At 40.3% G+C, this 25,437-nt stretch overlaps 1 protein-coding gene across 18 annotated transcripts in view; it reads left to right on the top strand.

Moving 5' to 3' along the window:
* NRXN1 (neurexin 1) overlaps nt 1–25,437 on the top strand; it is a 1,269,767-nt gene that overhangs the window by 669,265 nt on the left and 575,065 nt on the right. For all 18 annotated transcript variants that reach the window (XM_039529862.1, XM_039529854.1, XM_039529856.1 and 15 more), the window contains 2 exons: nt 1,513–1,686; nt 10,398–10,517. In XM_039529862.1, the coding sequence (XP_039385796.1) occupies nt 1,513–1,686; nt 10,398–10,517 (294 nt within the window). The remainder of the gene's footprint in view (nt 1–1,512; nt 1,687–10,397; nt 10,518–25,437) is intronic.

Genomic DNA, 25,437 nt, shown 5'->3' with positions numbered 1-25,437 from the left:
CTAGTGTTGGAGTCTTCAGTCTTCTGAGCATTCTTGTTGCTTGCAGCATAGGTGAGGGGAGGAGAAAAAGACAAGCATGGGGCCACTGTGTTCTTTTTTATACTCTTAGTCCATGTGCTTGGAGAACACAAGTCCAGGCATGTCTAGCTTTGCTGAGTCCAAGGTGAAGAAATACCCCCGGTGTGTCTCCCATGAGTGAGTCATTGAACTGTAACTACTCTGCTGGACAGTGGCTGATCATGTCTGTTTACCACACACCCTGGCATTGGTTACTTCCTTTGTTGTTGTCTCTGGAGAGCTGGTATGTGGGTGCTTCTCAAGCACACAGTGTTTTTTTAGTGAAAACCATACAATACAAGTCTTATTATTTTATATGTATTAATGATATACATATTTAGATGGAACAGTGGGTTTCAGCTGATCATAATCTTTCCTCTGATACCTCACTTGGCAAGCTTTATATGCTATATCACGATTATATATATAAGGAATGTATGAGTTACAGGGCGCTCCCCTGAGGCATAGAGTGTCACAGAAGTATTGTATAGTAGTTAGTTAAGGTACTAACCTAGGACTCTGGAGACCCAAGTTCAGTTCCATGTTCTATCACAGACTTCCTGTGTGACATTAGGACAGATACTCAAAGGTATTTAGGTTTCTAAATCCCATTGAAATTAATTGTAGTTAGGAGCCTAAGTACTTTTGAGGATCTGGGCCTATGTTCTTCATCTGTAAAATGAGCACTTCCCTACCTCACAGGGGTGTTATGAGGATAAATACATTAAACACTGTGAGATGCTCAGATACTATGGTGATGAGGTCATGTAAGTACCTAAGAGTTTTATTAACTAATTATAAAACAGTGAGTAGTACTGGGATATAAGCTTGTTGGGACCAAGAACCTGTCTTATTCTACTTATCCTATGGCACAGAATACATAATAATCTTATAATATGGTGGTATTGTACTTGTAGCCGCTTGAAACAAACAAATATTGCATCTTGTTATATCTTTCATTGAGATATTAGGAAGTCTAAAAATCTATTAACATTAAGGTAACATCAGACCAGCAATGTATGTTTGTTTTCTGTATTTTTATTTTAAAAGATGGCTATAAAAGACTCTAGGAACCCTTAAAACATAACTGGTACTGGAAAAAAAAATAAAGTAAAAACCTCACAGCATTAAAATTATTCAATTGGGAATTCTGGAAGTCAGCCTCCTACAAAAAAGCTTCTTTCCACACCTTCATTATTGTTGAACGCATACCTTCCGCCCTCTCCAAACTCCCCAGTCACACATGTGTCTTTTGCAACATGCTTGGAAGATCACCCAAATCAGGTTATTTTGGAACAAAGCTGGAGCAAGTTCAAGCATCCCAAAGCTCTCACTCAGAACACCATAGTAATGGTGTCTCCCCACAAAATATGTCATTTAGAAAGAGATATTTAAGCAAACCAGAAGAACTTTTAGCTCTCTTTTCTATGACTAATGTTTACTTCTGTTTAACAGGTGATTTGTATATTGGAGGAGTGGCGAAAGAAATGTATAAATCCTTACCAAAACTGGTACATGCAAAGGAGGGATTTCAAGGTTGCCTTGCATCAGTTGACTTAAATGGACGTCTGCCCGATCTGATCTCGGATGCCCTGTTTTGCAATGGGCAAATAGAAAGAGGATGTGAAGGTACTGAACATCATAGTAGTTTCATCATAAGTATTTCCAATATAAAGCAGTATTCTTATATCTCGTTGTGCAAGTGTTAGACCCATCCTGCTGAGTCCTGTTTATTTGTACTCTCTATGTGATGGGTTTATATTTTACCTTGTGTAATAGTGTACTTTTACTTGTGTAATAGTGTACACAAGTTATACTCAGTTGGAGTATAACTTGTGTACACTATTAATGAGGGTAGATGCCCCCAAGGGAGAAATGTATACCTACTCAACAAAGCACAGACTAACCTGAAAACATTAATTTACCTATTGAATAGAATCTGTAGATTCTGCTCTTGTTTAGTGACAAGCTGGTTTTCAAGTCTTTTGTTTGTTTGTGGCATATTTTATTTAATCATGATAACAGTAACAATTAGCTTCTATATAGTACTTAGACATTAGCTAATATATAAGCAGTCTTCCAATGTTTGCCCTGTATTATGCTACCTGCTTAGATCATGATTTTTTTGGTTGTAAATCTTCCTATCCATTGAAGTTAATAAGGCCAAACTGTGCTCTGTCTCACACGCTCTATGGCTTTACTGGCTCCAGTGGAATAGTGTGGGATGCAAGTTAGGACCGAATTAGGCCCCAAAAGATTTGTTTGAATATGAAAACAAGGATTTTGCCCTGGATGATTACAAACTTGGTTATGAGTGCAGATGGGCTCCAGCTATAAAATGTGGATCTTGATTTCAAGGAGTCTATAGTACTAGTGTGTTCATGTTTAAGGGTTTGGCTTGGATCAATCTCTAATTCCTCCAGTAGCTTCATTCCATTTAGTTTTCACTTTTAGATATTAGTTTAAATCAATTCTCTGTCCCTACATACACTTTATTCACATCATTCTGAAATTAGCAACTGTCTTCCAGTACATTACTTTCACTAACATACCATTCTGCTTTGAAAAGTAACTACAAAAATGGCATTGTGGTGTTCCATGTTAATATTCTCTCAATGAATTTCAGATCAAGAAAATGTTTTGGTTTTTTTCATTAATTGCTTAAGCTTAATTCATTCTTTCTCTCTCTGGCTGAGTGAGTCTCTCATTATTTATCCACACTGACATAGCTTCAACACTGGGCCAGAGAGAGAGAGAGAACAAGCATGAGAATGACTCTGTATCATGGTGGTTAGAGCACTCCCCTGGGAGATCCAGGATCTAATTCCCCTGCTCTGATGACCTTTTAAAATTATCGATACAAAGTGGAACAGCTTCAACAGGAGAGAATGAGAGAGTCCCCCTTTCCACATCAGATTATCCTCTAGCCCAGCTGTTGGGGCACTCGCCTGAGAGATGGCAGAACTCAGTTCAAATCCCTTTCCCACTCAGATGGAGAGGGGGTCTACCAGGTTAGTATCCTATCCACTAGCCTCAAAGTTATCAGGGAGATTCTTCTTCTGGCTTCATGCTAAAATATTAATCCTGCCTAGCACCCAGAGAGGGTTTGCAGCTGAGACTCCCAAGTAGAGGGAAACACCTGCCTGCAGCCTGGACTTAAGCACCTATCTCTGAGAGATGGGTGAGGCTTAGCACACACACCACAGTTTGGCATCTCCCATTAGTTCTCTTAGGTGAGGAGCTTCCTAGCATGCTGGCTTTTGGGAATCTCATTTGAAGGCAACTATCTTTCCCCATTTGTTGTATAGAGAGCAAGGGCACTGCACTCAGGCTTTGTGAATCCCAGTGATTTTCTAGATCCTTAAAAGTTTTTGTGAATTGAGCCCCAGTTTACCCACCAAGCTGGTGTGGAAAGCCCCCTTCCAGGTCCTTTCCCCTAGTCCTTGGCCTCCGACTTACTCCCCTCAGTTTTCTCCCTAACTGTGATGCTTGCTGGTCTTTTATCTGAGGACCAGGTTACCTGCAGGCTGTTATCAGATTCCTGGTCTCAAATCCATCCCCTGAGAAGCAGCTTAATTAGTCATGAGTGGGGTTGAGCCCACCTCCCTTAAAGGACCATCCTATGCTCGTGGAGAATTCCCATAGGAATCAGCAGGAAGTTACCTTCAGCAATGGTTTTGGTTAATGGGCTTGATCCAAAGCTCATTAAAGTCAATGGGAGTCTCTTCATAGATTACGAAGGGCTTTAGATCCAGACAAAAGCAAGCTAGTAAGATTGGACCATTAATAGCATCATAAGCAGTTTAAAATCAGGAGACTCCTTATAATATTGAGAGAGTTGGCAACAGTGTTAGTATGTATGTGATGGATGCAGTAAAGACAATGATAAGCAACACAGAAAAGCCCATGAATAAAATACATATTAATTTTAATTTAATATGTACTAGAAACAATGCAGCATGCCAAAAATATATATTTAAAAGAATAAAAATGAGAAAAAGAATGTAAGAAAATAAAAATACTAAATATGATTTTGCTAGAGTCACCATATAGACAACTAAACACTCATTGATTACTTGATTACCATCTGTTTCATTCCTTCACAGAGACAAGGTAGGGGAGGTAATATGTTTTATTGGACCAACTTCTGTTGGTGATGGAGACAAGCTTTTGAGCCACACAGGTCTTCTATAGGTCTGGGAAAGGAAAGAAGAGCTCGGTGTGGCTCAAAAGCTTGTCTCTATCACCAACGGAAGTTGGTCCAATAAAACATATTACCTCCCCACCTTGTCTCTCTAATATCTTGGGACGGATATGCCTACCATTCTTTCACATTCATTCTTAAACTAAAATAACCCGAAGTACCCATTTATGTACTTAGACTGTATAAAAGAGATGAACCCTTGGTAAAAAAAATAATTGGAATAATGAAAACACTACTGATTATTTAACCTAGTTTATTGTCATATGAAATGAGAGATAATCAGGCAGGAGTAGCCTATGTTTACTTACCTGCGCATAAGTATTAATAGCGAGCTCTTATCCATACCTAGATAATAAAATATAGTCCAGTTTAAACATGTATTGTCAATAGCATTTCTAATAGGGCTGTCAATTAACTGCAGTTAACTCAAGTGATTAACTCAAAACAAATTAATTCAATTTAAAAAAATTGACTCTGATTAATAATAATGTTAATTGCACTGTTAAACAATAATAGAATACCAAATGAAATTTATTATAAATATTTTGGATGTTTTCTACATTTTCAAATATATTGATTTCAATTACAACACAGAATACAAAGTGCTCATTTTATATTATTATTTTTAATATGAATATTTGGACTGTAAAAAAGATAAACAAGGGAAATAGTAATTTTCAATTTGCCTTATGTAAGTACTGTAGTGCTATGTCTTTATCATGAAAGTGCAACTTACAAATTTAATTTTTTGTTACATAACTGCACTCAAAAACAAAACAATGTACAACTTTAGCACCTACAAGTCCACTCAGTCCTACTTCTTATTCAGCCAATCACTAAGACAAACATGCATTATCTCCTGTAAATGCTTCCTGATTCTTATTTACAATGTCATCTGAAAGGGAGAACAGGCATTTGCTTGGCGCGTTTGTAGCTTGTATTGCAAGGTATTTTCCTGACAGATATGCTAAACATTTGCATGCCCCTTCATGCTTCAGCCACCGTTGTCGAGGACGTGCTTCCATGATGAAGACGCTCGTTTAAAAAATAAAGTGTTAATTAAATTTGTGACTGAATTCCTGGGAGAATTGTATGTCTCCTGGTCTGTGGTTTTACTCACATTCTGCCATATATTTTGTGTTATGGCAGTCTCGGATGATGACCCAGCACATGCTGTTCAATTTAAGAACACTTTCACTGCAGATTTGACAAAACGTAACGAAGGTACCAATGTGAGATTTCTAAAGATAACTACTGCACTCAGCACAAGGTTTAAGAATCTGAAGTGCCTTCCAAAATCTGAGAGGGATGAGGTGTGGAATATGCTGTCAGAAGTCTTAAAAGAGCAAGACTCTGATTTGGAAATTACAGAACCCGAACTACCAAAAAAGAAAATCAACCTTCTGTTGGTGGCATCTGACTCAGATGATGAGAATGGATGTGCGTTAGTCCGCACTGCTTTGGATCGTTGTCAAACAGAACTGTCATCAGCATGGAAGCATGTCATCTGGAATAGTGGCCGAAGCATGAAGGGGCATAGGAATGTTTAGCATATCTGTCATGTAAATACCTTGCAACACCAGCTAAAAAAGTGCCATGTGATTGCCTGTTCTCCCTTTCAGGTGACATCGTAAATGAGAAGCAGGCAGCATTATCTCCTGTAAATGTAAATAAACTTGTTTGTCTTAGAGATTGGCTGAAAAAGAAGTAGGATTGAATGGACTTGTTTTATTTTTGAGTGCAGTTTTATTAAAAAAAATTCTGCACTTTAAGTTGCATTTTCATGATAAAGAGATTACACTACAACACTTTCATTTGTTTTATCTTTTTTACAGTGCAAATATTTGTAATAAAAATAATAATATAAAGTGAGCTCTGTACACTTTGTATTCTGTGTTGTACATATAATCAATATGTTTGAAAATGTGGAAAGCATATACAAATATTTAAATAAATGATAGTCTATTATTGTTTAATAGTATGATTAAAAAAAAACCACCATTAATTGCGAGATTAAAAAGAATCACAATTAATCACAGTTTTAATCTCACATTTAATCATGTTTAATTTTTTTAATCATTTGACAGCTCTAATTTTTAGATGATCTGTTTTCCTTTTGAGGAAGACTGGCTGCTCGTGTTTGATCAGTCAGCTTCTTAAACTTCTCCCCTATGTGAGAAGACTGCAATATTGCCAAGGCTAGGCATTCAAAGATCATAAGACAGGACCCCAAAATCATGAGATTGGCTTAAAAATCATATTTGTATTTGCCTTCTAGTTTCTGAGCCATATTTTCTCCATTAATCATAAGAGATAGGAACTTACTTTAAGATGATCATATAATCAACTGATTCTATGAGTTGGGACTTCAAGAAAAATGCCAAATATCATGAGACTTTGACCAAATTGTGAGCACTGGAATTGTACCTGCTCACTTAGGTCCCCATCCTACAATTGGTATCATGTGACAGACTCCTATGTCTATTCACAGACCCATTGCCACAGTTCACCCTTGCGCTATCAGCTGCAGGATCAGGGCTTCTCTTTATTAGGCTATTGTCCTGAAAACACTTATGTATGTGCTTAACTTTACTATCATGAGAAATCCTATTGATTTCAGTAGAATTACTTCTGTGTTTAATGCAACACATGTGCAAAAGTGTTTGCAGGATCATGGCCTGGTTTGTGATACTTTTCACAGGTAGGCAGATGGGACAAGGCAAGTTTTTAATGATCACAGGAATTCAGGGTTGCCGCCAAAAACAAATGCCTGAACTCCATGTAGTTTTGGTTCTTGAATAAAAGTTAAACTTTGTGGGTACCTCTTTGTTGACAAATCTTCAATGACAAGACACTACAAAGCTAGAACTATAAAAAATTGCTAAATAGACCTGTGAATAATTAACCGAAAGCTAGGTCATAACAGTCACTTTTATGGTTTGGTCATTAGGGCCGGATCTTGCTCAATTGAATTCAATAATTTTTCCATAGACTTCAGTTACAATGGGATCAGGGCCTCCCATAGAAAAGTTTAATATTTTCCTCAGCACACATGGTGATGGACAGTGGTGACATAAGGTAACTTTTGAGTTATCTTTTTGATGTACCACAAGACATCAAGACATACCACTAGGTAATATGAAGCTTTTGTGTTAAATGTATAACTCCCAAACCAATCCATGCCCTTACTTTACAAATATAAAATTAATTACCCATGCAAAGAAATAAATCCAATCAATTTTTAAAAAGTCCGCAACGAAGATGAAACAAAATTATATTTGTACCACAAGTACTCAAAGCTGCATATGACAGCATCTTACTAAGTAGCTTAGATAAATAAAAATGGATCTATAATATGTACATAAAATGATGAACCCTAGCATCAGTTAAACATACTTTATTCTGTCAGGAAGTATGATTTTTAAAAAATATTATTTACACATAAAACCAGTGGATATGGTTGTAACCAATCTGTGTTTCTTAGCAAATTCTGTGGGAGAAATATTTACACTTAATATGCAAAAGCTGCAAAGCGATAAACACTCAGAATGATATGAGCAATAGCAAAAACTCATTAAGGCAATTGTTCCTTAAGTTGCAAAAAGTATTTCTTTCTACATCCATGCATTTTAGCATTCACTTTACTTATTTTTTTTTGCCTTGGTGTCTGTGTTTTTCTACTTTAATTCCGCATGACTTTTTTCTAATTTTAATTTGATGATGAGATACAACATTGCATAACTAAAGTGTAAATAAATGCATGAATATATAGCATTTAAACACCTACAGATATTTTCACTTCATTTTTGTAAGGTGTCCAAGTAGCAGATTCTGGTTTAAAAAAAAATGTGAGTGACTTGTCAACCATTATAATACCCAAATGTGTACAAAGAATGATGCAATGCCCAAATGTTTAAAGAAAAACTTTTGAACTCAAAACTGCTAAGAAAGTGGAATGGCTGCCTTATAAGTCCCTTCTTCGCCTAATGCAGATCACCAGCTGCTGCATACAATTTCAGATTAATCTGATATAAGAACATAAGAATGGCCATACCGGGTCAGACCAAAGGTCCATCTAGCCCAGTATCCTGTCTACTGACAGTGGCCAATGCCAGGTGCTCCAGAGGGAGTGAACCTAACAGGCAATGATCAAATGGTCTCTCTCTCCTGCATTCCATCTCCATCCTCTGACAAAGAGAGGCTAGGGACACCATTCCTTACCCATCCTGGCTAATAGATACCAGCATTTTAGTATACAGGCTAAATATATCAGAGCTAATCAATACTTTTGGCTAAACTGTGATCAATAGTATACTCTACTGCTAGACCTAGTCTTTTGACGATCTTTTGGGTCCCAGTTCAGCAAGGTACTTAAGCACTTGACTAACTTGAAGCATGTGACTAGTCACATTGATGTGCTTTAAACTGGGCACATGACTAAGTATCTCACAGATTTTGGGCCTTGTTAAACACCCCCAAATGAGTGATTCTTATAAGATTAGATAAGAAAATTCCACATTAGGAGCTTTCTTTGGGATTTAATTTAAAATTTAAAAAATTTAAGTGGATGTCTCTGTCTCCAAAATTACTGAAAAGGGTTTTATAAGGATTAGGACCATATTATTTCCTTGATTAGTGCATGTCAATGGGAGATCTGTATATGTTGATCCAAGTCAATATATGGTTCTTGATGTATATTTCTATCTTAATTCTCCCAGTCACACAGAAAGGTTTAAAGGAGAGGAAAATGGGAAGGGATAATGTGCTAATGACTGTAGAATTCACTGTATCTGAACATGACAAATGACTAGTCAGGATGCAGCCATGCATTCACTTTGCTAATGCATTCATATCTATCCAAGAAGAAGAAAAAAAACTTCTAATTTTCCTTCATTACATGTCATCAGCTCAATTAACCGTTATATTTGTAGTAAAATACTGGCAAATTACTGCTTTCTCATTTTGGCTTGCCTAGAGATTTATGGCTATTAGCATTGATTTGTTTGTGTTATATGGCATTTCTTTCTCTCTTTAACAGCAGCATGCACTTTACTCTGAATGTTTTTCTGTGTTTGCTGCCATTTCAATATTGCTTACTAACATTTAATATATTTTGCTTTTTTTTTATTTTGCCGACAAAGTTGCATTGATGAAAGCTGATTTGCAAGGTAGATAGCCCTGTGTGTATTAAAAAAGACTGAAACCCAGAATGCACAGTTGGATTTCTACAATAAATGCTCTGTACATTTCCTGCAATAAAGTGTGTTGTTTTGTTTCAGATTTTCCCTTTTTACCCCTAAACATGATACAAGAACCTTCATTTTACAGTATATTTTGCATAAAGGCTTTCAGTCTTGAATATGTTTGTATAGTGATTGCTTTAGTGCTTTGATCATACCTTTTAAACAGTTCTTTTATTTTTCAGTGGTCTAGTTATGAATTTCTAGAAATAGAATAGCTTTGTTTTTCATGTGTGTCACATTTGGGCATGCCGGCTCATTAGTACTCTGATTTATTTATTTATTTTCTGTTTTAAAAAGAACCTGCATGGGATCAATAAAGCATGTGACTCAATACTTGCCAACATTCCTTCCTGCAAACCCAACCCCCAACTCCTCTTTATTTTAGATTCAGCTCCTTTTTAAAGTACTTTCTGGGATTTCAGGTACATTACAATGTAGCTTCATTTCCTAGCTTGTTTTTAATTTTCTGATCTTGTTTCATGTAGTTTTACTTCCCATTTTCCATGGTACCTGGTTTTGCTGGTTGGAACACGTTTTGCAGGAAAAAGAATAAATAAATTAATTTTATGAGGAAAAAATGTTTAGCCTGTTAATGGTGTGATGTGAAATTAATCATAGCTTGCTACAGTGTTAACATCTCTACTTCCCTTGGATTAACTCTTGCGTCTGTTTGTTTTCTTTATATTTATGAATTCTGTTCTGTCAGTCTTGGAGCCAAAACAAAAGATTCGTAATGTTATATGCCTCCACATAACACAGAAAGATTTAAATAAATTCTACTTTAGATCCCTTTGCTCATTAGATTTAAGATGTTGGCAACTGCCATGTGATCCAAAGACAAACATGTTACTTTGAAAGACAAAATTCTAGTTGCTTCTGTATGTTCTCATCAGGCCCCAGTACCACATGCCAAGAGGATTCGTGTGCAAACCAAGGAGTGTGCTTGCAGCAGTGGGATGGATTCAGCTGTGACTGCAGTATGACCTCCTTTAGTGGACCATTGTGCAATGACCGTAAGTAAATTAAAGAATGCTTATCTAAAAGCCTTACAGCTCTAGGGCAGTATTTAAAGCAAGTGTCTGAAATTTGTATTAATTTAATATTATATAGTTAATTGAACTGGCAAAACTCTGAGATAATCTATGATGCTTGTAGGAAGAACATGATGAAGCATTACAGTATAAATGGGGGACAACAATACTACATCTAACATTGTGAAAGAATTTGGGGTTTTTTATACTTGATTGCAATTGATCTAATGCATTGATGGTTACCTATTTCAAATGAGCCTTACATAAACTATTGCAAAGAGTTTTTTTCTGATGATAAAAAAAAACCTTTCACATTTTATTATCTTAAACTATATTGTAATTTTGTACCTTTATCTCATGAGAGCTGTAATTACTATGAAACAGTTGACAAGGCTCATTATCTTTCTTTGTAGATTTCTTTAGGTGATACATTAAGCTCTGTCAAATAAAAAGCACTCCAAGTGTTTTGGGGGGGGGTTGTTTTTGTTTTTTTAATTTCATCTGAATAATCACAAATATTATATAACAACCATCTGGTTCTCAAGTACAAATGGAAGTTGTGATAAATATGGGACCTGCTTCACCAGTGTGCTGCTCTGGTTTTACACCAGTCTAGACCCCTTGATTTCACTGGTGTTAGCTTGGTGTGAAATTGCAATAATGCTGCAATGAATAAGGCCTATTTGGTTATAGAAGCTGTCAAGATTTCTTACTGAGGATTAAACTTTACCCCATTTGAGATGTCTGATTATTGGAAACCTTTGAATATTTACAAGAAGGGCATTTCAATCAGACTTGGCATCTTGATTTTCACAGTTGTGTACGTGTATTTGAATGAGAGTGTGGTTTCCACATCCTGCCAAATATGGTAGAAAGGTAGTTAATATAGATATCTAGTCACACATTTTTTGGTTACTATATGTAATTTTGGCTGTCCAGTCTACAACAAAGTTCATTTCTTTATTGGAAAAGTTCTAGACCAGCATAGTAACTGTGGTTATCTCAAAAGAGTTAACAATGTTTGGTTCAAAGGGTAGATCCCAAGCATTTATGAGATTAGAAATTAAAATATATGGAAAATTTATGACAAAAGATTCTCATAAGATTCCCATTGTTGGGTTTTTTTGCTGTTATTTTTAACTGTTGCCCCAACTATACCCATTTTTTCATGATCTCCCGTCACAAAAGTGGAAGAAAACCAGTTCTTGAGAGCTGCACTTTCTGATAGAATGCAGAATGGGAGATTCAAAGTATTTAGGAGAGAGTCTACCGTTAGGCCTTCAGACAAACAATTCCAAATTTCAGAGGCCTTCAGTGCAGATAAAATGGGTGGGGTTCTTATACTACTAAACACAGTTTATTTTTATGCTAATTTGGATGCCATGTATACTTTCCTGGGTGTCCATTGATATTGATATTGTCACAAATCTCAAAACACTGGGTAAAATTCAGTGGTGTTTAAATGAGCTGAGCTTACACTGATATCAAGAAAAATTTGGAGCAGTTATGGACCGCAGAATTGTCTCATACCATTTTAGTAATAAACGTTTTTTGTTGCTGAAGAATAAAGTGCACTTTAAAACATAATAGGTGTAGTCTTCAGCTGATGTATTTTAGCATTGCTCTATTGAAGCCAACAGAGCTACACCGATTTACAGGAACTGAGGATTTGCCCCAGTATTCTGACATAAGAAAATTTCTGTACTTGTTCGTTCGTAAATTTGGATTTGCCTGTTTCATATTTACAAACCTAAGTAAAACAGAAAGCTTAGTATATCAAAATGGTGCATGTAGCATATTAGAGTAACAAAAAACTGGGCTATTTATCAAAATAATGTGAAAAATAAAAAATAAAAAAAAAGTATCGTGATTTGATAAGTGTAGCATGTAAAAGCCTACTACTATTTTTCAGTGGATTAAGACAAAAACATTTTCTAGTTACTTTTCCTGACTTTTCTTGCAAGTCTTAGTTAATATATTTCTTTAAATTTGTACAAATGATGTTGCTCTTTTTAGTTTGATATTTTCAGTATGTCATAGAAGATTAGGGTTGATAGAGACCTCAGGAGGTCATCTAATCCAACCCCCTGCTCAAAGCAGGACCAACACCAACTAAATCATCCCACACAGGGCTTTGTCAAGCCGGATTTAAAAACTCTAAGGATGGAGATTCCACCATCTCCCTAGATTACTCATTCCAGTGCTTCACCACCCTCCGAGTGAAATAGTGTTTCCTAATATCCAACCTAGACCTCCCCCAGTACAACTTGAGACCATTGCTCAACTAGTGTCAAGTAATGTGACCTCAATTCATGAAAGTTTGACATCGTGTCATCTCTAGTCTTCACTGACATACCTCTTGCCTGGTCCTTAATTTCCACAGCAGAAAGTTCAGAGGAAATGGAAAATGGGAAAAAGTAGTACAGAAAAATACAGTTGTGGTAGCTGTGCAAAAATATCATATTTATAATATATGTATGCATGCAAGAGATTTTTTATGAAGTAAAGTGCTATTCAGCATAAGTTAAGGGTATCAAAATTCAGCTCAAAATAAGGAAAGCATGAAGCAATCTACTCCTCTGACAAACTGAGTATGTCCTATATGTATCTGTAAGTGGGGAGGAGAAGATTCTAGTGATCCCACCCAGGGAATGTACGGTACTTCCTGGAAGAGTGAAGCTAATATCCTCTGCGAAAACTGATTCATACCAGCATGTCTCAGTTTACAGCATAGGGGACCATATTCAGGAATATCACTAGAATCTGTCAAAAAATTCAGTCCAGTAGAAACTTTTTAAGTGCCTCTAATGTAACAGATATACGGCAGATGCAGACCATTAATGCCCACGATGGCACAAGTAGGGACACGCTACATGGTGCTGTTTCTTATTTACTGAAAGAGAAACAATGTAGGGATGTCTTGATGCAAGATGAGGGAGAGCTTATCACTACTTCTGCTATGATATGACACTTGGAGATGCAGAGCAGATGTAGTATGTTGGAAATGTTATATTGTTAAGTGCAAAGCAGGCCACTAGAAAATGTTCTCACAAAATAGGATTACATAGAATACTGTGTAAAAAGGACAGTTAATGACTATCCTTACAAATGGTTGGCATCCTGGCTCCTCTGAGAAAAAACATCACAAATATCCTAAGTATTAGTAACTGCAGGTTGTGGAGGGAAAACTGTCCTCCCAGAGCACTCAGCTTTTTCGTAAGAGTAGGCTGAAAATGACTCTGGCAACAACAGCAAAAACTAAAAACCCAAATCAAATGCTCGGCTGTATTGTACAAGAGTCTTTCTATGAGTTTACATCTGTTTTCACCACCACAGTCCATAAGTGTAACTACATTAGTGAGCATAATGTCATATTTGTGGAAACAAACACCACTATTATGGCCTGGAAAATAGCACAAATAATAACATTGTCACATTACATTAATATTGAAGCATTGAAGTGCTAAATTACAGGGCAGCTTCAATGCTGTCTGTTACCATAAGGGAATAATATATCAAAGAGTTGTATTTGTGATGGTGTAGCTAACACTGTGTCAACACTACCATTAAAATCCCTATTTTCAATGGTTTAGATTTTCACCATGGAATGTCTTCTGAATAGAAACTTGACATTCACAGCCTGTATGAATAGAGAAACTTTGTTCCTGAAGCAGGAATAAATTAAGTTCAGATTTTCGTTAAGGATATACAAAAAATCCTTCTGTCTTACTATGAATCTTCTCTAACAAAAGACTGACTTTTAACAAATGAAACATATCACTGTTGCAAGACTACTGTACATGTGATAATTTAATTTTTTGATATAGTGTAGAATCAAAGTTACATTGCTTAACAAATCAGGGTGTTGCCCATAGTTATGGTCAGATATGCTTCTAGAGTTGCTTAGATACAAATCCATAAAACATCGCAGCTTGAATTCAAGGCAACTTGATGCAGTTTCAGGATTGAGCTATATGTAGAATTGTAGGCAGGGATGATAACTCCACCTGTAAATACAGTAGCTGGACTCTTTCCACTATAAAACATTGTTTTCAGTTGCTTATAACTTTGCCAAACTTTAACTGCTTGGCCTAAATTTGCTGAGCTTGGTAGCTACCTCCGACTGTTTTTTTTATTATTTATGTATTTTAGCTAAAATAAAGCCATTTCCAAGAATAAGACTAAGGGAAAATATATTGTCTTGCCATAGTAAAAAATAATTTCTGGTGATCTTTTCTTTGAAAAGATCTAGCTCTCCCATGATTTGGATCAGGGACTTAAAATATGGTGGATTTGGCAGGTGACCGTTGAATCAGTGATGTGCCTTTTGTCATACCTGTGAAAGCTTGCTCCAATATGGTGAAGTTATAAGCTTTTCATACATCCTCAGTTCTGATTTCCTCAAACTTAGAGGCTAAATTTCCAAAGATTCTGTATGCACTGAGGATGCCCCAACCTGGGGCTAAGCAGGACTTTCCCTGCAATTGTACCTCTGGCACCTCAACTAAGAGCTATGCTCTTAATGACCCTTCCTCATCTCCTGATTCCCACCTAATGCACATAGTGTAGAGGAGAAGCTGCCTGATTAAATGGAGAGGGGATATGAGCTGGACCTGTAGGAAAGGGAGGGGAGTAGAATGAGACAAGGAGACTGAGAGGATGGCAGAAACTGGGGTAGGGTAGCAGTCTGGGACTCGCTGGGTGAGGAGACTGGGACTGCCAGTAGTGGGGAGGCTGGGATGAGAGTCTGGCAGAGTGAGACTGGAACTTGCTGGGACTGGGATGAGAAGCCTGAGGAGGGGAGACTGAGGTAAAGGAAGAGAATGGGACTGGGATGAGAAGCCAGGGATGGGGCAGAGATGGGACTGTGACAAGGACAGGTTGGAGGGGATGATCAGAAGGGGTCCTGTTTGTGGGAAATGGATTGAAGAATCTGTGCCCACTACAGCACTCCACTCCAGTGCCTGGGATGGAACCATTCCTCTGCTGTCTGCAAATATCTGTGAAACCAACTGGCAAAGTGTGTGTCTAATCAGTATTTAGTGCTGATCCACATGGAGAATGAAAACATACTACTGCTATCATCAGCTCAAATGGCAGAGGCCTAGGAAGTAGATCTAAAGGTTTCAGCTCTGTATATGAAGCATGTGGGAGTCACAAGATGGAATTTCTGTTTGGTTTTTTTTTTGTTTGCTCTTTTAAAAGCCTAGGGAATTACACACCAAAAAAACTATATTAAAACACCATTATTAAGGTTGAAAAGTCAAGCAGTCAAAAGTTAGGAAATATCAGAATTAAGGTTGCCTATGCAACCGTAATCTGCTCCCCCCCACCCCCTTGTGTGTATGCATTATGATGGTCTTTAATTACATAATCATATGCTATTTTTCCACAGGAACCCTATGCCATTCGATGCACGGGATGGACCTGCTCTGGGGAGGAATTAGGGTTATGTAGTGAAGGAGGAAATAAAATATTGAATAGCTGCTTATTAAGTGAGCACCATCCATCTGACTTCTGCAACAAATGAAGCAGGAGCCTATAGACAAAGTCTCCTTCACTATGCACCCCTGATTCATCTCCAGAGCTGGTCCATCCTGTGCATTGAATGAGGCAGTGATCCCTGTAGAAAACATAGTATGTGATCCTGTAATTAACGACTGTATCATAATGCATACTCTCAAAGGATCTGAACTGAGGTTATACAAGTAACCTGAATTATGACATTTCCTACTTTTGACTGCTTGACTTTGCAATCTTAATAATGTTCTTTTAACATAGTTTTTTGTGTATGAGGTTATAGTTATATGATGATGGGATCATTTACCCAGTTACTCTTTTTGCTACTAACGTGAGCATTGATTAGTCTTCTGAGCTGTCATAGGATAACAGTAGGACTGCTGTAGAAATACCCCTCTCTCAAAATTCTTTTCTTCTTTAGAACTGCAAGACTGGGGATGCCATTTCTTGCAATCTGTGTTGACACAGGAATCCAGTATAATACATACGAGAGACTAAAATCCTCTGTCCACATCTCTTTCCTACATGCTGCTCTGCCAGTATACCTTAATATTGCTCTGGGTATGCCACTTCTTGTTTTTTTGGGCCACTCTTGAGATTTACATTAAGATGCTAGTCGTAATGATGTGTTTTGTGATGTGGCCACATTTCTACAAGAAACAGGAGCAAATCTACCAAAACATTTCTCATCAACCATCCATTTGAGGTCAGATTATGGTTGCTCTAATTATTTGTAGTATGGTAATGTATAGAAGCCCCAACCAAAATTTGTGGTCCCATTACATTAAATTCAGAACCCACATATAGTATGAGAAATCCCTCTCAGGAAGAACTTAAAATCTTATAGACAAGATGATAAAAAGTGGGGAAAAGGGAGGATTATTATCCCCTATTGTACAGAGAGGTTAAGTGACTTACCCTCAGTCACACATGAATTTTAGGGCAGAGCCCAGAACTGAATTCAGAGCTCCTGAGTCTAAGCCTAGTGCCTTAGCCACATGATCATCCGTCCTTTCTGAGGGGTAGTACTTTTGATCTGGCTGTAAACTGAATCAGTGGCATAGAGCTGCAATAGTTATATGAGCCATTCACTGCTCCTTAGTGTTAAGAATTCCTATTCAACACTTCAGGCATGCTGTCACAGATTACTAGTTACTAATTAAGATATCCACCCCCACCCCATGTGCCATAAAGAGGAGGAATGGAAAATTTCTGAGAGTGTTTTAACGGCCATCTGATCTTAGTCTCTAGTTGCTGAGAATTAAAAATCTGCCCTTGATAATGTAGCAAGCCAAATGTTTATTATGCTTATTTCTCCCTAGGAGGCTTACAATGCACAGGAGAAATAAAAGTAGATACTAACAAAATTACAATAGCGGGCAAGCCAGTTGAACTAATCGGGGAAAATTTAATTTGTCCAGTTTACCTTTTTTAACCGTTATTACAAGACATTGGGTAAAATCCTGGCACCACTGAAGTCAATGGCCAAACTTTCATTGACTTCAAAGGGATCAGGATTTTTTAGAAGATCAGTTTTTTGGGTGGTGTGTCCAGACAGCTGGGAACCCTCCAGGGAGGAGGAAAGCTGTGAAAGGAGCAGGAAGAACTATTCAGAAGCCATTGGTTAGGAGTTTGGGGAGTGAGAGAATCTTCAGCAGGAGCAGGGAGAGTGTGAGGGATTAAAAGAAGAAAATGACAAAGGGAAAGGAAGGAGTTCAAAAAATGTCCTTTGTCTAATTTGTATGCCCAGCTGAGATTTTTTAAAGAAGGAATTCTAACTAGATTGGTCTTTAAAAATGTCAAGAGGAAACATTATGGATACGTATAATTATGACTTTTTTCTTTCCCTTTTTTTTACATTGACAGATTTTTTACAGTTTCACATAACGTGAAATGAATTAATGTAATAAAAGCTTTCATTAACTGTATTATGTGAGTTACAGTATTACTGTTCTTGGTGGTTTGATTGCAATTTCCAGAGAAGGGCATATAGGTATTTTATCTAAGACTATACTAGGATATTTTGGTATCAGATGATTTGCATAACCTTACTTATTTCTGAAGAAACATTTTCTAAAGGATGTAGATGATATAGAAACAGGTTTTCTTTTTTTTTCCAAGTTGTGAATCAAGAGAAGATTGTTTGACAATGACTGTAGAAGGTGTTTATAGGATGGAGCATTTCTGGTAACCTGTTATGTGACCATATAAGGAAAGAAGTAAATGTGATATGTAGGGAAACTAAAATATATTTTGATCAGTTTCCTATACTGGACATTTTTGCAAAGTATCAGCTACTCATCAACCTTCCTATTATGGCAACAAATCTTTTGAAGGCTTCGCCTAACATTTCATCTATTTTCAGTTTCTGTTGCAATATGGTTTTATGCAACAGATTTGGAGCTGGATTTATTTTCTTATCAGGGCTTAACCAGAAAATATTTTTGGATCACAGAATGGCAGATTTTTTGAATCACTTCTTTCCGCACCCTCTTTAGAATTCAAGAAGGACATTTGAGGGGCATATACCACTACATCCCTTTCCCTGAACCTTACACAGAACATGGTTTAGCCATTTGGAAACTTCCAGGCTGGCAAGGGTAGCACTATTGTAATTGTGTTTATATCTCAGATGGCAGTAATTATGTAATAGATCTCTTAGGCCATACTCAGAGAAACTCTTCTATTGCAACATATTAAAAACAGAACATAATGTCAGAAAAATACCAATTTCTCTCTATCTTTGGAGGAATCACAGGAGTAATTAAATTTGATTTTGGTATTTCAGGAATATCTTTTTTTTTTTTTTTTTACTGATAGCATAATAATTCTATAAATCGAATCCTGGAAGCATTTCCAGTATCATGAAGATGAAAATGACTAAGGGTTAATTGACTGTATTCTCATGGAACTAAAATCAGTTTGCTGGATATCATTAGAGACTCTTTTCCTTAGGACTTTCAATTGCTATGCTTTAAAATCATATTGTAGAAAGTTCAGGTCTAAAGCTGAGTGGCCAAAAGCTGTCCACAACAATGAGAAGAGCAGATTTCTGCTATCAGTGTGCTTTCTTATAGTTTTGTCTCTAAAATACTTTAATTCCTTGGCCTTGAAAAACCTTTATATTCTAGCAATATGATATATTGAAAATCAATTTTAAGTAACTTCTAAGGTTTTTTAATAGTATTAATTATAATACATGACACAGCTGGAGTTGATGTAACAGTATTACAATCTTTCCCCTCCAACAGAACCCAGACATTGATAAGTGTTGTGGCAAAGTCCCGTCTCAGTCTCCCCAGCCTCTGCTGTTTTTAGCTCTGGTGAGACTGGCTAGGGTAATGCAGTCCCCCTTAGGACTCAGGGGAAGTCTGTCCCCTGTCTTCTCACCAGTCTTAATTAAAGTATTTTTACCCTGTCTTGTAGGAGAGCGTCCTGCCGCTCTGCCTGGGAAGGCTTGCTGCTTCAATACTCCTGGTAGCCAGGCTCCTTCTCTCTCTGCTTTCGCCCCCCCTTCCTTCCTCCCAGGAAGGGGTTTAAAAAGGTCTCAGGCAGCTCCAAGTTGTAACCAGCTGATCCTAATTACCCTCAGGTAGCTCCCCTCAGCTGATTCTAATTTGCTACCTTGGTAACCCTTTCTCAGCTGAACCTCCTTGACCTGTAGTTGCTTCAGTTGATAAGGAGGAGGGCCTTTTAACCCTCTGGGACTGACTCCTCCCCCCCCTCTGGCAACTGTCTGTCCTGAGTTTATCACACATCCCCCCCCCCGCTCAACACTACAGGGTTGGGCTACTTGGGTCGGCAAAACAGTGTACCCTTGAAAGGCCATCCGCATTGCCATGCTTGATTCCAGACCTATGTTGTACTCTGAAGTGGAAGGGTTGCAGTGACAGGAACCACCTGGTCACTCTCGCATTTTTCTCTTTGTTTTGGTGCATCCACTTCAGGGGAGCATGGTCCGTGACAAGGGTAAACTTCCGTCCGAGTAGGTAATAGCGAAGACTTTCAATGGCCCACTTTACGGCCAGGCATTCCTTTTCAACTACGGCATATTTCCGTTCCCTGGGCAGGAGTTTCCTACTGAGGAACAGGACGGGGTGTTCTTCCGCTCCAACCAGTTGTGAAAGCACCGCTCCCAACCCAACTTCTGAGGCATCCGTTTGCAAGATAAACTCTTTCTCCCAGTCTGGAGCTACCAGCACTGGGTCAGTGCAGAGCGCGGTCCGCAGATCTGCAAATGCCTCCTCAGCCGCGCTAGACCATTTCACTATATCTGGGCCACGGGCTTTCGTTAGGTCAGTTAGCGGGCATGCCCTGGTGGCGAAGTGGGGGATGAACCGCCTGTAGTACCCCACCAGCCCCAGGAATGCTCTGACCTGTTTCTTCCGGACAGGTCGGGGCCAATTCTGTATTGCCTCTAACTTGTTGAGTTGGGGCTTTACCACACCTCTCCCCACTATATATCCAAGGTATTTGGCTTCTGCTAGCCCAATTGCGCATTTGGAGGGATTTGCAGTTAGCCCTGCCTTCCTCAAGGTGTCCAGGACTGCTTCCACCTTCCCCAAGTGCATCTCCCAATCCGGACTATGTATAATGACGTCATCAAGATAGGCGGCCGCATACCTGCCATGTGGGCGTAACAGTTTGTCCATGAGTCGTTGGAAGGTGGCAGGAGCCCCATGTAAACCGAACGGGAGGACAGTGTATTGATACAGTCCCTCTGGAGTTGAAAAGGCCGTCTTCTCTTTGTCGGCCCTGGCCAAGGGAATTTGCCAATAACCCTTAGTCAGGTCAAGGGTGGACAAAAATCGTGCTTTCCCCAGTCGGTCAATTAGCTCATCTATCCGGGGTATAGGGTACGCATCAAATTGGGACACCTCATTCAGTTTCCGGAAGTCATTGCAAAACCTCATACTGCCATCCGGCTTAGGTACTAGGACCACTGGGCTTGACCATTGGCTATGAGACTCTTCAATGACCCCTAGCTTCAACATTTTCCTGACTTCTGACTTGATCTCTTCTCTTTTCGCCTCCGGGATCCGGTATGGCTTTACATTCACCTTCACTCCAGGCTCTGTGAGGATGTGATGGTGAACCTCAGTAGTCCGGCCTGGCTTTTCTGAGAACACGTCCTGGTTGCGTTCAATCATGTGGATCACCTCCGCTCGTTGGTCAGAGGTCAATTCTGGGGATATTCCCACTTGGCCAGGCAGGTTGCTCTCGGGAGGGTGACCCTATAGTGACCACATGCGCTTCTCTGTCTTGCCAAGGTTTCAACAGGTTCACATGATAGATTTGTTCCAGCTTCCGGCGTCCGGGCTGGCGGACTTTGTAATCGACCTCTCCAACGGCTTCTATTACCTCGTATGGCCCCTGCCATCTGGCCAGGAGCTTGCTCTCTGCTGTGGGTACGAGTACCATCACCCGATCTCCCACCTGGAATTTTCGGGTCGTCGCCTGGCGATTGTAATATGTTTGTTGGGCCCCTTGTGCTCTCTCCATGTGTTCCCGCACTATGGGAGTGACTTGGGCTATCCTGTCTTTCATCTGCAACACATGCTCGATAACGTTTCTCCCTGGGTTCGGCTGTTCTTCCCAACTTTCTTTGGCAATGTCCAATATGCCGCGGGGGTGGCGACCATATAACAGTTCGAACGGGGAAAACCCAGTCGAAGTCTGAGGCACCTCCCTGATCGCAAACATTAGGTACGGTAGCAGGGTGTCCCAGTTCCTCCCATCCCGGCTCACCACCTTTCGTATCATGTTCTTCAACGTCCTATTAAAACGCTCGACGAGGCCATCGGTCTGCGGATGATAGACTGATGTCCTTAGTGTCCTTATGTGGAGCATTGCACATAGATCCTTCATTAATTTAGACACAAAGGGAGTTCCTTGATCTGTCAGGATCTCTTTGGGTATTCCCACTCTAGCGAAAATTTGGATTAATTCTTTAGCTATGGTCTTGGACGTAGTGTTCCGTAGGGGAATGGCCTCGGGGTATCGGGTGGCGTAATCTAGCACCACCAGTATGTGCTGATGGCCCCGGGCTGATCTTTCTAACGGCCCTACTAGGTCCATAGCTATCCGCTCAAAGGGGACTTCAATAATCGGGAGAGGTACCAAAGGTGCCCTTAAGCGGGGTCGGGGCCCGTGTAACTGGCATTCTGGACAGGAGGCACAATACCGTCGGACCGCTGCATATATTCCAGGCCAAAAAAACCTCTGTAGAATTCGGTCCAGGGTTTTATCTACCCCTAGATGTCCCCCGAACAAAAGGCTGTGAGCTAGCTCCATTACGCCCCTCTGATGTTTCTGTGGTACTAGGAGCTGTTCCACGACTTGCTCTTGGATACGGACAACACGGTACAGCAGATCCTTCTTGATCATATAATACGGCCCGGGGCCCTTGGCTCTCCCTTCCACAGGGACCCCATTCACCTCCACTACTTCTTTGCGAATGTTCTGGTATACTGGATCATTGGCCTGATCCTGTCCAAAATTCTCTAGTGAAGTTCCAAGTTGCCCAAACTCAGAGGGTTCTATCTCCCCCTCCTCTTCAAGGGAGGTCCCTGGGGAACTGGGCCCGGCTACTGGCTCCCCGACCTCCTGCCTAGTCCCCTCGTCCGTTGGGCCAACTCTCTCCCCTACGAGTATAGGCTTCTGATTCTGGGCCAAGATGCTCGTTCCCCTCCTCTTATCTGCCCTCCTTTCTCGCCGAGTCTTCCTGGTTTTCCCAGGGGGCGAGAATAAGTCCTGGGCAAATTCTTGGAAGGCTGGGGGGTTGCTAACTATTGAGGCCACCCCATTGCTCTCTGGAGTGTTCTCTTCTTCTGACTCCTCTCCAGGAAGTAGACTGCCAAACCCTGGGAAGTCTCGTCCTATGAGGACTGGGTAGGGGAGTTTCGGGACCACCCCCGCCATCACCTTAGTGGGGTTTCCTTGGACCTCTATTTTCACTCGGATGGTCGGATAGTAATTTACATCCCCATGGACACAGGATATCCCTGTGCGCTTGGCCCGGGATAGTTGATCATACCCGACCAGCTTTCCCGAGACCAGCGTGACTGCACTTCCTGAGTCTACTAACGCGGTGGTCTTTATACCATTCATTTTAACTTGCCTAGTATATCTATGAGGGACCATCGCTACTCCTACTAGGCTTATCAGGTCACATGACTCTTCTAGATTTCCCAGGTCGCATTGCATGGGCTCCTCTAGGTTTGGGCATTGGGCAGCTATATGCCCTATCTCTCCACATGCATAGCATCGGTACCCTCCTCGGGGCAGCCCCTTAATTTTTGGGCTGTGGGGCCTTACCCCCCGAGTCTCTCTCTCCCAGTCCCCAGGTCCCTCCGAGTACTTTGGCTGCTCTTCGTTCTCCTTCTTCCCCGCCATAGTTCGGCCTGGAGCTATGGCAACTCGGGCCCTTGGTACGTAGCCTTGCCTCCTATCCTGGCGCTTCCCTTCCCCAGTGGTCCGAGAGAGTTCCTGTGCTGCTAGATGTCTCTCTACAAGGGCAACTAGCTCATCATAGGAGGAGGGATCATTTTGACTGACCCATCCTCGTATGTCCGGCGGTAGCCCTCTCATGTACCTGTCCACAACTATGGTTTCCACGACTTCCTCCGGCCCTGGGACCTTGGGGCTTTGTTGGCTCGGTATTTCCACTCATGGAACCTCTGCGCCCTTATAGCTGTCGTCACGCCAGACCTTGCCAGGATCTCCGCCTTTAGCTGGGAGTAATCGGAAGCTGCTTCTGTTGCCATATCAAAATACGCTTTCTGTGCCTCCCCACACAGAAAAGGTGCCAGGATGCTGGCCCACTGGTCTTGGGGCCAGGCCTCCCGCCGGGCCGTCCTCTCAAACGCAAGGAGATACGCCTCCACGTCATCATCCACTGTCATCTTCTGTAAGTAGCGGCTGGCGTGCAGGGGCCGAGTCCCCTGGGGGCCGTGCGTTAGGGTGGTCAGGGCCTTTAGCTGGTTCACAACCTCATGCAAGGTGGCTCGATCCTGAGCCGCTTGGCTCATCAGGAGTTGATTTGTCTCCTGCTGCATTCGTACCGCCTCCTGCTGGGCAGCCATCTGCACCCTGGTAGCTTCTTGCTGGGCCGCAGTGGCCTGCACCAATGCCTTCACTACATCTTCCATTTTTTTTTTTTGGGGGGGGTGCTTTTACCCTGCTCCGAGACGGTTTGCCGCAATGTCTCACTCACATCCCACTCCTGACACCATGTGTGGCAAAGTCCCGTCTCAGTCTCCCCAGCCTCTGCTGTTTTTAGCTCTGGTGAGACTGGCTAGGGTAATGCAGTCCCCCTTAGGACTCAGGGGAAGTCTGTCCCCTGTCTTCTCACCAGTCTTAATTAAAGTATTTTTACCCTGTCTTGTAGGAGAGCGTCCTGCCGCTCTGCCTGGGAAGGCCTGCTGCTTCAATACTCCTGGTAGCCAGGCTCCTTCTCTCTCTGCTTTCGCCCCCCCTTCCTTCCTCCCAGGAAGGGGTTTAAAAAGGTCTCAGGCAGCTCCAAGTTGTAACCAGCTGATCCTAATTACCCTCAGGTAGCTCCCCTCAGCTGATTCTAATTTGCTACCTTGGTAACCCTTTCTCAGCTGAACCTCCTTGACCTGTAGTTGCTTCAGTTGATAAGGAGGAGGGCCTTTTAACCCTCTGGGACTGACTCCTCCCCCCCCTCTGGCAACTGTCTGTCCTGAGTTTATCACAGTGTCTTCTCCTCTTCTTCAAAGGCCACTTTCTGCAGGGTTCAATAACCACCCCCATCTTTAAATTTAAAAATAAATGAATAAATAAGTCTACCCCAGGTAGAATGTTCTATAATTCCCAAAAAGAGAGAAAAGCCAGAATGTCCTTTTATTCTACTAGGAAGTTTGCTATTTCCAATATATCTTATGTGGAAGATGTTCAGTTTCTATAATGATTGATGGCGGTTCAAAATTCTAAAATAGAATTATTCTTTCTCTCCAAAGCCTGTACAATTGGGCTTATGTTTCTAAGGCAACCTGACCCTCACTTTCATGTATTCTTGCTGGATTGATAGCTAAATAGATACTAAGCAATATATATTTAAAGAAAAAAAACATATTAGTTAAGAAAGTAAAACTTTATGGTAGCTCAATAAGATCTCAGTGGTCTTCCATGCCCTCACCTTTACCAGGTGCCTTTGACAATTTCAAGTAAAGAAAAGCCTCTTCTATTGTAGACACAATAAACATATAAAGCTTCCCTTCAAAATGAACCTGGAGCCTGGGTGGATAAATTAAGGCATGCTGGACTGTGAATTTTAAGTTCAGTTTTCTTAGCTGCTGTGCATATGAGCATGCACTTCAGTATAGTTAAGGAGGGCATCGAGAAAGGTGAGTTTTATATA

Source organism: Mauremys reevesii, linkage group 3 (assembly GCF_016161935.1).
Source record: "Mauremys reevesii isolate NIE-2019 linkage group 3, ASM1616193v1, whole genome shotgun sequence".
In the NCBI taxonomy this organism is placed as follows: Eukaryota; Metazoa; Chordata; order Testudines; family Geoemydidae; genus Mauremys; species Mauremys reevesii.
This window is presented reverse-complemented; position numbering and strand designations above follow the sequence as displayed.